The sequence below is a fragment of the Delphinapterus leucas genome, chromosome 6 (assembly GCF_059928025.1).
Source record: "Delphinapterus leucas isolate spDelLeu-1000000601 "Yukka" chromosome 6, BTC_Dleu_Yukka2, whole genome shotgun sequence".
NCBI classification, from domain to species: domain Eukaryota; kingdom Metazoa; phylum Chordata; class Mammalia; order Artiodactyla; family Monodontidae; genus Delphinapterus; species Delphinapterus leucas.
In genome coordinates this window covers 60,340,624-60,354,139 of record NC_143134.1, presented here as the reverse complement: position 1 = coordinate 60,354,139, position 13,516 = coordinate 60,340,624, and the positions used below count along the sequence as shown (strand labels likewise).

Genomic DNA, 13,516 nt, shown 5'->3' with positions numbered 1-13,516 from the left:
AGAGTTATTTTTTATTTTTTTAAATCATGAATGGGTGTTGGATTTTGTCAAATACATTTTCTGTATCTGTTGAGATGATCATATAGTTTTCATCCTTTGTTTTAGTAAAATGGTATATTACATCACTTGAGTTTCAGACATTATACCAATTTTCTATTTTGGGGATAAATCCCAATTAATCATGTTATAATTTAATTCTTTCAAGATGTTGCTGGATTTGGTTTGCTAATGTTTTGTTGAGGATTTTTTGTATCTCTATTCATGAAAGATATTGGTCTGTACTCTTCCTTTCTTGAGATGTCTGCCATATTTTGGTATTAGGTAATGCTGGACTCAGAATGATTTGGAGAAATGTTTCCTCCTCCTCTAATGTGAGGATTGGTATTATTTCTTCCTTAAAGTTTGGTAGAATCTGGACTTGGACTTTCTCTATGATTAGATTTTTAAAATTATTAATTCAATGTTGTTGTCTGTTACAGGTCTGTTCAGATTTTCTCTTTCTTTTTGAGTTAGTTTTAGTAATTACCGTGTTTTTAGGAATTTGTCCTAAATTTGTCCTGATTTGTTAGCGTAAAGTTGTTCATGGTATTCATTATAATCCTTCTACGTTGGTAGTGCCATTCCCTTTTTTATTTTTTGCTTATACTTTGAGTTTCTTCTCTTTTTTCTTTGTCTAGCTAACCAAAGGTTTATCAAGTTTATTCATCTATTTAAAGAATCAAATTTTGGTTTCATTGATTCTCTGTTGTTTTATTTTAGTCTTATTTAAAAAAAATTACGTATGCATGTTATTTAAAGACTAATTGTTCTAAAAGGCTTACTTACTGCTGTTAGGAAAAATAGCAGTGCTTATTACCTTGAGACAAATAACTTTCTTTATCCCTAGAAAGAATCATTTTCAACTCTCTGAGATGTTTTTTTAAAATCCATACCTCTTCAAAAATTTTTTTTATATTGCTATTTGATTTTTCATGTTTAGCCATTATCTACTGACTTTCCACTATAGAAGTTCATAATTTAGTTTTCATTCATACTTGCCTCCCTTTTCTATTCTCTCTTCATTTAGTGATATATAATCTTGGTTAGATTAATCAATGTTTACATTATCGTATAATTATCAAAACTTCCTAGTTGAGTTATGTAGTAGTATTCAGTGACAATTTTTTCTGTGGTATACATTTTGTTTTTCTTGGATTTAATTAATAGTTGTCTCATTTGTTGTTTACTTGGTTTAATTTCCATGAACTTATGAATTCAACTTCATACTCCCACCAAGTTTTATAAATCTCTCAATATGTTCACATAGTTGATGTATTCTGTTCTTTTCTCTTTTCATCTTAAAGAAATTACTCCTGGAGGCATTGGCCAGTACAGTTGGAACAGATTACCCTTTAAGTGATTTGCTGCACAAATTTCACTGGGTGCTTCCTTTCATCACTATCTTAGACATCCCTTTGCTGTTTTCTTATCTTGAATACCCTACTTCTGGGATCCCATTTCTTTCTCTTTCTCAGTGTGGGTCCTTATTTTGGTGAAACAAGTCTTCCAGTAGCCCCTTATAAATGTTTTGATGTCTTGTAGATCTGAAATAGTGTTTCTCATACTCTTGTCTTTGTTTTTTTTTTGAAAGTTTTAGACATTTATTACCAAACTTCTAAAAACTTTTCTGCCAGTTTACACTCTGATCATAGGTATGAAAGCGTGCACGTTTCATTTTCCCTTCCCCATACTCTTGTCTTTGAATGGTACTTGTTGAGCATAAAATTCTAAATTGGAAATTATTTTCTCTTGTAATTTTTTGAGGCATCTGGGAGATTTTTGTTTTAAATTTATTTATTTAGTTTTTCATTTCTTAGTTTGTGTTTTTGATTTCCAAGAGCTCTTTTTTTGTTCTATGAATATTTCATTTTTAATTACATCCAGTTTTTGTTTTATGGATTTTTTTATCCTCTCCTATTTTTCTGAGGATTTTAATGTTAAGGGTTTTTTCTTAATCTTTTTTTAAAGTTATCTTTTCCCTGCATCATCTTTGACTTCTTCCCTGCCCCTTGTAGTCTTTGTCTTTCTTATCAGATGTTGCTTAACTTCTGGTGATCCTTGGCTCTCTGTTCATATTTAAAAGTAGAGGCCTAAAAAGATGATTGGAAGCTCAGTGTATGAGGCATTCTGTGTAGGGTGATCTGGTTAAGCTGTTTTGCTGGAGAACCCGTAACATTGGCATCTTTAGGTCTTTTTCACCTTGTTGGTTAGATTCTCCAGGGAAGATCCTTCTAGTCTCTTCTTTGGCTGACATTGTTCTGTTAGACAATAAGTATTAGAAGACCAGGGATATAATTTATTATATAACTTTTTACTCGAGTCTCTTGCTTTTGGTATGGAACACTTACCCGATTTGTATCTGATGTCTCCAATCGAGAGACGTTCTGTTTTATCCTCTCCAGGGGATAAACCCCTAGTGTTCTGCCAGAGTGGGGAAGAAATCAATACCCAGTTGTGTGGTGTATAGGGTAGAGGATCTGAGGATCTTATTATTTCTTTGGCAGACTTTCAACCAATTCTCCTGTTTTCTGCTCTGCTTTTACCCCCATTTTAAAAGGTGTTGCCAGTGAACTGAGCTTTTTGGGACTCTGGTGTAAATCAGGTTGCTTTTCTTACTGTTGGCTTTGAATTCAGCTCTCTTATATAAATCACTTACCACTTATCCACCTGCGTTCCAACTTCCAGTATTTTATTGCTATTGTCTCATCTCTGGTACTAATTCTCCTTGTGAGTTTATATCTCTAAATTCTCTTTGCTGTTAAATTAGTTAAAATTTTAATTTTACTTTTGGGGAGAGAGTAGAACTTTACTCTGCCATTTAAAAGCATGAGTCTGTATTCTCTTATACTTTCTCTTTTTGTAATATGTGTTATATTTGCAATAAGTAAAATATATTATTTAAAAAGGTTAAAAGGAAAGAACTCGGTCTTCTCCAAAACTTGCCAGCTTGTGATAGGATCAGATAACCTTTATTGCCTATCTTGAACAATATGGTGATTTCCCAGTGGACAGTGGTTTGTTTCTAGTCATATACTGCTTTGCAATTCTATCTAGCTTTTGCAATCAATATCTTTTACTGGAATGTAAGTTTCTTTAGGGTAAGGACCGTAACATGTTCCCTGTTTTTTTTGAAAAATAAGTTATCAGAAATACGGGAAGTGCTGGAAATTTACTTAATAATAATTATATTTTATTTTGATCTCATTTTATAGGTTGAAGAACGCCTCATCTGATATAAAACAAATGGTTAAAAATGAAACAGACTTGGATATTACTGCTGATCTCAGAAAGAAACTCCATCGGGCTAAGAAAGAAAAATTAGAAATAACAACTAAGCACAATGCAGAGGTAGAATTTATTTTCTTCTCAAATAATGTTAAAAGTAGAGTTTGATTATTTTAGATTCATTTCATATTAGAAACTACTTGTTTTAACATTTATCACTGTAACATTCTTGTGCTTAAAAAGGACATTAATAGAACAGATGGTTTTTTTAAATACAGTGGAATTGTATAGGAGTGTTAAAGTAGAAATTTAATGAAGTATTGTATTTATTGGTATGTTGCCTTAATTTTATTTTAATTAATGAATTATATTTGCTCAAAAATGTTAATTGATGAATGCGTTTGGTGACTAAGGGATTTGTAAATTAGGCATTTTGGAAATCTTAATGTAGTTTCCTTATGGTCTCAGTCATAGAACAGTCTCTTAAACAATTAGATTTGAGTATGGAATTTTTGATCAGTGTAATTCATGAATTATCTTAGTTTGTTTTTCAATTGTATCATTATATCTTTTATTAGTATGTGTGTGTATATATATAAATATCTGTATTTCATATATATATGTGTATATTCCAAGGACAGAAGTTATTTTTTACTCTAGGATAATACATGAATTATATTTTTATGTCTCTTCTGTCGTCTTTCTTTTCTGTTTTCTTCTTTTTCTTTATTTAAGTTTTACTCATTCTTAAAGCTCAGCTTAGGCAGCCCGATGTAGTGGAAAGAATACTGAGTTACAGAGACCTGGACTCATTCTTGGCCCTTCCATTTACAACATATTTGACCTTGGGCGAGTTATTTATCCTGTACATCTTTGGTTTCTCATTGTGAAATGCTGGTCCCAAAGGGTTGTTGAGATAATTAAATGAAATAGAATTTGAGAAGTGTCTGTGCACTGTAATAGTAGTTGTAATTTTTTGACAGTTAAGCATAAACAGTGTATTTTCCTTCCCTTTTTGCTAAAATCCGACGCTGTTCTGTCAGGAAACCTTTTAAAGCCTTGCTAGGTGAAAATGATTACTCCTTTCTTTCCTCTCCCATAACATGTTGCTGTTACAGATATTTTAGAGCTAAAACATTTATTTCACGCTTACCTGCGCTTCTTTAGTCCTTAAGCTTCGTGAGAGCTGAAAGTAGTGACCATGCTTTGTCCCTGTACCTGTCGAGTTGCTTATTGGCACGTAGTAGGCCCTCAGTAGCTGTGTGTTGAATAAACGTTTGGAAAAATGATTTTTTTCAGGTTCTCTAAGGAACAGTGGTTTATGATTAAAATAACAAGCGATCAATCTATGACTGTTTTATTTGTATTTTTAAGGGCAATTGAGGTAATTTTAAAGTGATAATTGAAGTAGTAATTGCTTTTATTTATGTTGTACTATTACATACTGAATATAAAGTAGTATTTGTTAAATGGGTGCTAATTGTTCATAATCCCCAAAACTTATTTTATAAACCAAATGTACATTTTACTTGAGAATATTAGTATCATGATAATCATTCATCCATTAAATATATTCTTTCACATATATTTATAGTTATCACATTTCTCTTACCAGAACATACATTTATTATCTTTTATTTGATCAAAAATATTTTGAATTATGTGTTCACATTAAAGAGATTGGAAATTATCTCACGGAAGAAAGAGAATTTTCTCAAAATAGGTAGTTATAGTTGGTTCAACTCCAGGTTTGTATTATTGTTCAGTTTTACTGTTTCAATTATTTGTTTAGCTGATTTTACTCATATTATATAGTAATATTTTTAGCCATGTAATTTCTAAATATGTCCATTATAAAGCAAGGCAGAGAGGAATGAAACTATCTAAAAACTAAGGCCAGATATTTGCCTTATCAGGTACTCCTAATGCTAACACACTGGCTGATTGGCACAAATTTCTTTAAAATCTAAGTGTCCTATCAATAGATGAATGGATAAAGAAAATGTTTCAAATATGTGTATATATATATATATATATACACACATATAAATGAATATATATACATATATATTATTTTTAAAAAATTTCTTTCTTTATTTTTGGCTGCATTAGGTCTTTGTTGCTGTGTGTGGGCTTTCTCTAGTTGCAGCGAGCGGGGGCTACTCTTCGTTGTGGTGCGTGGGCTTCTCATTGCATTGGCTTCTCTTGTTGCAGAGCATGGGCTCTAGGCATGCGGGCTTCAGTAGTTGTGGCACACAGGCTCAGTAGTTGTGGCTCGTGGGCTCTAGAGTGCAAGCTCAGTAGTTGTGGCACACGGGCTTAGTTGCTCTGCAACAGGTGGGATCTTCCCGGACCAGGGCTTGAACCTGTGTCCCCCTCATTGGCAAGCAGATTCTTAACCACTGCACCACCAGGGAAGTCCGTGTGTGTGTGTGTGTGTGTGTGTGTGTGTGTGTGTGTATTCAATGGAATATTATTCACACAAAAAAAGAGTGACATCTTGCCATTTGTGACAATATAGATGGACCTTGGGGCCATTATGGTAAGTGAAATAAGTCAGACAGAGAAAAACAAATACTGGAGGGACCTTCAAGATGGCGGAGGAGTAAGATGTGGAGATCACCTTCCTTCCCACAAATACATCAGAAATACATCTACATGTGGAACAACTCCTACAGAACACCTACTGAACGCTGGCAGAAGACCTCAGACCTCCCAAAAGGCAGCAAACTCCCCACGTACCTGGGCAGGGCAAAAGAAAAAAGGAAAACCAGAAACAGAAGAATAGAGACAGGACCTGCCCCTCTGGGAGGGAGCTGTGAAGGAGGAAAAGTTGCCACACACTTGGAAGCCCCTTCACTGGCGGAGACGGGGGGTGGGTTGGGGGTAAGCTTTGGAGCCATGGAGAAGAGCACAGCAACAGGGGTGCAGAGGGTAAAGCAGAGAGATTCCCGCACAGAGGATTGGCTCAGACCAGCACTCACCAGCCTGAGAGGCTTGTCTGCTCACCCGCTGGGATGGGTGTGGGCTGGGAGACGAGGCTCCGGCTTCAGAGGTCATATCCCAGGGAGAGGACTGGGGTTGGCTGCATGAACACAGCCTGAAGGGGGCTAGTGCACCACAGCTATTGGTGAGCGAATCTGGGAAAATGTCTAGACCTGCCTAAGAGGCAAGAGACCATTGTTTTGGGGTGCATGAGGAGAGGGGATCCAGAGCACTGCCTAAACGAGCTCCAGAGATGGGCACCAGCTGTGGCTATCAGCGCAGATACCGGAGATGGACATGAAATGCTAAGGATGCTGCTGCAGCCACCAAGAAGCCTGTGTGCAAACACAGGTCACTATCCACACCTCCCCTCCCGGGAGCCTATGCAGCCTGCCACTGCCAGGGTCCCGTGATCCATGGACAACTTCCCTGGGAGAACACACATTGTGCCTCAGGCTGTGAAAACGTCATGCTGACCTCTGCTGCTGCAGGCTCACCCTGCATTCTGTACCCCTCCTTCCCTCCGGCCTGAGTGAGCCAGAGCCCCCGAATCAGCTGCTTCTTTAACCCCATCCGGTCTGGGTGGGAAACAGACGCCCTCAGGCGACCTACACGCAGAGGCGGGGCCAAATCCAAAGCTGAACCCCAGGAGCTGTGTGAACAAAGAAGAGAAAGGGAAATCTCTCCCAGCAGCCTCAGGAGCAGCGGATTAAATCTCCACGGTCAACCTGATTTACCCTGCATCTGTGGAATACCTGAATAGACAATGAATCATCCCAAAATTGGGGCAGTGGACTTTGGGAGCAACTGTAGACTTGGGGTTTGCTTTCTGCATCTAATTTGTTTCTGGTTTTATGTTTATTTTAGTTTAGTATTTAGAGCTTATTATCACTGGTAAATTTGTTTATTGATTTGGTTGCTCTCGGAATTGCTTTTTTTTTAAAAAAATATAATTTTCTTTTTCTGTTTTTGTGACTGTGTATGTGTATGCTTCTCTGTGTGATTTTGTCTCTATGGCTTTGCTTTTACCATTTGTCCTAGGGTTCAGTCTTTCCATTTTTTTGGGATAGTTTTTAGCGCTTGTTATCATTGGTGGATTTGTTTTTTAGTTTGGTTATTCTCTTCTTTCTTTCTTTTTTTTAATTACTTTTTTATTTTTAATAATTTATCTTTTATTTTATTATTTTCTTTCTTTCTGTCTCTCTTTTTCCTCCCTTTTCTTCTGAGCTGAGTGGCTGACAGGGTCTTGGTGCTCTGGCCGGGTGTCAGGCCTGAACCTCTGAGGTGGGAGAGCCGAATTCAGGACATTGGACCACCAGAAACCTCCCAGCCCCGTGCAAAATCAAATGGTGAGAGCTCTCACAGAGATCTCCATCTCAATGCTAAGACCCAGTTCCACTCAACAACCAGCAAGCTACAGTGCTGGACACCCTGTGCCAAACAACTAGCAAGACAGGAACACAACCCCACCTGTTAGCAGAGAGACTGCCTAAAATCATAATCAGTTCACAGACACCCCAAAACACACCACCGGACGTGGTCCTGCCCACCAGAAAGAAAAGATCCATCCCCACCCACCAAAACACAGGCACCAGTCCCCTCCAGCAGGAAGCCTACACAACCCACTGAACCAACCTTACCCACTGGGGGCAGACACCAAAAACAATGGGAACTATGAACCTACAGCCTGCAAAAGGAGACCCCAAGCACAGTAAGATAAGCAAAATGAGAAGACAGAGAAATACCCAGCAGATGAAAGAGCAAAGTAAAAACCCACCAGATCAGACAAATGAAGAGGAAATAGGCAGCCTACCTGAAAAAGAATTCAGAAAAATGATAGTAAAGATGATCCCAAATCTTGGAAATAGAACGGAGAAAATACAAGAAACTTTTAACAAGGACCTAGAAGAACTAAAGGGCAAACCAACAACGATGAAAAACACAAGAAATGAAATTAAAAGTTCTCTAGAAGGAATCAATAGCAGAATAACTGAGGCAGAAGAACGGATAAATGACCTGGAAGATAAAATGGTAGAAATAACTACTGCAGAGCAGAATAAAGGAAAAAGAATGAAAAGAATTGAGGACAGTCTCAGAGACCTCTGGGACAACACTAAATGCACCAACATTTGAATTATAGGGGTCCCAGAAGAAGAAGAGAAAAAGAAAGGGAATGCGAAAATATTTAAAGAGATTATAGTTGAAAACTTCCCTAACATGGGAAAGGAAATAGTCAATCAAGTCCAGGAAGCAGATAGAGTCCCATACAGGATAAATCCAAGGAGAAACACACCAACACATATATTAATCAAACTATCAAAAATAAAATACGAAGGAAAAATATTAAAAGCAGCAAGAGAAAAGCAGCAAATAACATACAAGGGAATCCCCATAAGGTTAGCAGTTGATCTTTTAGCAGAAACTCTGCAAGTCAGAAGGGAGTGGCAGCACATATTTAACGTGATGAAAGGGGAAAACCTACAACCAAGGTTACTCTTCCCAGCAAGGATCTCATTCAGATTTGATGGAGAAATTAAAACCTTTACAGACAAGCAAAAGCTAAGAGAGTTCAGCACCACCAAACCAGCTGTACAACAAATGCTAAAGGAACTTCTCTAGGCAGGAAACACAAGAGAAGGAAAAGACCTACAAAAAAACCCCCCAAAACAATTAAGAAAATGGTAATAGGAACATACATATTGATAATTACCTTAAATGTAAAAGGATTAAATGCACCAACCAAAAGATATAGACTGACTGAATGGGTACAAAAACAAGACCCGTATACATGCTGTCTACAAGAGACCCACTTCAGACCTAGGGACACATACAGACTGAAAGTGAGGGGATAGAAAAAGATATTCCATGCAAATGGAAATCAAAAGAAAGCTGGAGTAGCAGTTCTCATATCAGACAAAATAGAATTTAAAATAAAGACTATTACAAGAGACAAAGAAGGACACTACATAATGATCAAGGGAGCAATCCAAGAAGAAGATATAACAATTATAAATATTTATGCACCCAACATAGGAGTGCCTCAATACATAAGGCAAATGCTAACAGCCATAAAATGGGAAATCGAGAGTAACACAGTCATAGTAGGGGACTTTAACACCCCACTTTCACCAATGGACAGATCATCCAAAATGAAAATAAATAAGGAAACACAAGCTTTAAATGACACATTACACAAGATGGACTTAGTTGATATTTATAGGACATTCCATCCAAAAACAACAGAATACACTTTCTTCTCAAGTGCTCATGGAACATTCTCCAGGATAGATCATATCTTGGGTCACAAATCAAGGCTTGGTAAATTTAAGAAAATTGAAATCATATCAAGTATCTTTTCTGACCACAACGCTATGAGACTACATATCAATTACAGGAAAAAAACTGTAAAACATTCAAACACATGGAGGCTAAACAATACACTACTAAATAACCAAGAGATCACTGAAGAAATCAAAGAGGAAATCAAAAAATACCTAGAAACAAATGACAATGAAAACACCATGACCCAAAACCTATGGGATGCAGCAAAAGCAGTTCTAAGAGGGAAGTTTATAGCAATACAGTCCTATCTCAAGAAACAAGAAAAACTTCAAATAAACAACCTAACCTTACACCTAAAGCAATTAGAGAAAGAAGAACAAAAAAACCCCCAAAGTTAGTAGAAGGAAAGAAATCATAAAGATCAGGTCTGAAATAAATGAAAAAGAAATGAAGGAAACGATAGCAAAGATCAATAAAACTAAAACCTGGTTCTTTGAGAAGGTAAGAATAATTGATTAAACCATTGGCCAGACTCCTAAAGAAAAAAGGGAGAAGGCTCAAATCAATAGAATTAGAAATGAAAAAGGAGAAATAACAACTGACACTGTAGAAATACAAAGGATCATGAGAAATTACTATAAGCAACTATATGCAAATAAAATGGACAACCTGGAAGAAATGGACAAATTCTTGGAAAAGCACAACATTCCAAGACTGAACCAGGAAGAAATAGAAAATATAAACAGACCAGTCACAAGCACTGAAATTGAAACTGTGATTAAAAATCATCCAACAGGGCTTCCCTGGTGGTGCAGTGGTTGAGAGTCCGCCTGCAGATGCAGGGGACACGGGTTCGTGCCCCGGTCTGGGAGGATCCCACATGCCGTGGAGTGGCTGGGCCGATGAGCCATGGCCACTGGGCCTGTGCGTCCGGAGCCTGTGCTCCGCAACGGGAGAGGCCACAACAGTGAGAGGCCCACACACTGCAAAAAAAAAAAAAAAAAAAAAATCATCCAACAAACGAGTCCAGGACCAGATGGCTTCACAGGTGAATTCTATCAAACATTGAGAGAAGAGCTAACACATATCCTTCTCAAACTCTTCCAAAATATAGCAGAGGGAGGAACACTCCCAGACTCATTCTGCGAACCCACCATCACCCTGATACCAAAACCAGACAAAGATGTCACGGAAAAAGAAAACTACAGGCCAGTATCCCTGATGAACATAGGTGCAAAAATCCTCAACAAACAGAATTCGGCAGCACATTAAAGGGATCATACACCACGATCAAGTGGGCTTTATCCTAGGAATGTAAGGATTCTTCAATATATGCAAAGCAATCAGGGTGATGCACCATATTAACAAACTGAAGGATAAAATCCATATGATCATTTCAATAGACACAAAGAAAGCTTTTGATAAAATTCAACACCCATTTATGATAAAAACCCTCCAGAAAGTAAGCATAGAGGGAACTTACCTCAACATAATACAGGCCATATATGACAAGCCCATAGCTACCATCGTTCTCAGTGTTGAAAAACTGAAACCATTTCCACTAAGATCAGAAACAAGTCAAGGCTGCCCACTCTCACCACTGTTATTCAACATAGTTTTGGAAGTTTAGCCACAGCAGTCAGAGAAGAAAAGGAAATAAAAGGAATCCAAATCAGAAAAGAAGAAGTAAAGCTGTCACTGTTTGCAGATGATATGATACTATACATATAGAATCCTAAAGATGCTACCAGAAAACTACTAGAGCTAATCAATAAATTTAGCAATGTAGCAGGATACAAGATTAATGCACACAAATCTCTTTCATTCCTATGCACTAATGATGAAAAATCTGAAAAAGAAATTAAGGAAACACTCCCATTTACCATTGCAACAAAAAGAATAAAATACCTAGGAATAAAACTACCTAAGGAGACAAAAGACCTGTCTGCAGAAAACTGTAAGACACTGATGAAAGAAATTAAAGATGATATAAACAGATGGAGAGATATACCATGTTCTTGGATTGGAAGAATCAACATTGTGAAAATGACTATACTACCCAAAGCAATCTATAGGTTCAATGCAATCCCTATCAAACTACCAATGGCATTTTTCACAGAACTAGAACAAAAGATTTCACAATTTGTATGGAAACACAAAAGACCCCGAATAGCCAAAGCAATCTTGAGAAAGAAAAAATAGAGCTGGAGGAATCAGGCTCCCGGACTTCAGACTATATTACAAAGCTGCAGTAATGAAGACAGTGTGGTACTGGTACAAAAACAGAAATATAAATCAATGAAACAGGATAGAATGCCCGGAGATAAACCCATGCACATATGGTTACCTTATCTTTGATAAATGAGAGAAGAATATACAATGGAGAAAAGACAGCCTCTTCAATAAGTGGTGCTGGGAACACTGGACAGCTACATGTAAAAGAATGAAATTAGAACACTCCCTAAGACCATACAGAAAAATAAACTCAAAATGGATTAGAGACCTAAATGTAAGGCCAGACACTATAAAACTCTTAGAGGAAAATATAGCTAGAACACTCAGTGACATAAATCACAGGAAGATCCTTTTTGGCCAACCTCCTAGAGAAATGGAAATAAAAACAAAAAGAAACAAATGGGATGTAATGAAACTTAAAAGCTTTTGCACAACAAAGAAAACTAAACAAGACAAAAAGAACAACCCTCAGAATTGGAGAAAATATTTGCAAATGAAGCAACTGACAAAGGATTAATCTCCAAAATATACAAGCAGCTCATGCAGCTCAGTATTAATTAAACAAACAACTGAATCCAAAAATGGGCAGAAATCCCAAATACATATTTCTCCAGAGAAGATATACAGATTGCCAACAAACACATGAAAGGATGATCAACATCACTAATCATTAGAGAAATGCAAATCAAAAGTACAATGAGATATCACCTCACACCGGTCAGAATGGCCGTCATCAAAAAATCTACAAATAGTATATGCTGGAGAGGGTGTGGAGAAAGGGGAACCCTCTTGTACTGTTGGTGGGAATGTAGACTGATACAGCCACTATGGAGAACAGTATGGAGTTTCCTTAAAAAACTAAAAACAGGACTACTATACGACCCAGCAATCCCACTACTGGGCATATACCCTGAGAAAACCGTAATTCAAAAAGAGTCATGTACCACAATGTTCATTGCAGCACTGTTTACAATAGCCAGGATGTGGAAGCAACCTAAATGTCCATCAACAGATGAATGGATAAAGAAGATGTGGTACATATATACAATGGAATATTACTCTGCCATAAAAAGAAACAGCATTGAGTTATTTGCAGTGAGGTCAATGGACCTAGAGACTGTCATACAGAGTGAAGTAAGTCAGAAAGAGAAAAACAAATACCGTATGCTGACGCATATATATGGAATCTTAAAAAAATAAAGTGGTTCTGAAGAACCTAGGGACAGGACAGGAATAAAGACGCAGATGTAGAGAATGGACTTGAGGACTTGGAGAGGGGGAAGGGTAAGCTGGGACGAAGTGAGAGAGTGGCATGGACATATATACACTACCAAATGTAAAATAGATAGCTAGTTGGAAGCAGCCGCATGGCACAGGGAGATCAGCTCCGTGATTTGTGACCACCTAGAGGGGTGGGTTAGGGAGGGTGGGAAGGAGACGCAAGAGGGAGGAGAAATGGGGATAAATTTATATGTATAGCTGATTTACTTTGTTATACAGCAGAAACTAACACAACATTGTAAAGCAATTATACTCCAATAAAGATGTTAAAAAAAAGACAAATACTGTATGATATCATTTATAGGTGGTATTTAAAAATTAAAACCCCAAGCTCATAGATACAGAGAATAAATTGGTGGTTGTCAGAGGCAGGGGGTGGGTGGAGGTAGATGAAGTGGGTGAAGGGGGTCAAAAGGTACACACTTCCCAGTTATAAAATAAGTCCTGGGTATGTAATATACAGCATGGC

General features: G+C 37.2%; 1 protein-coding gene across 2 annotated transcripts in view; it reads left to right on the top strand.

Annotated features, from left to right (window-relative positions):
- Nucleotides 1-13,516, top strand: part of CCDC171 (coiled-coil domain containing 171) — a 369,266-nt gene that overhangs the window by 14,432 nt on the left and 341,318 nt on the right. For both annotated transcript variants that reach the window (XM_089913206.1, XM_089913205.1), the window contains one exon: nt 3,252-3,387. In XM_089913206.1, the coding sequence (XP_089769332.1) occupies nt 3,252-3,387 (136 nt within the window). The remainder of the gene's footprint in view (nt 1-3,251; nt 3,388-13,516) is intronic.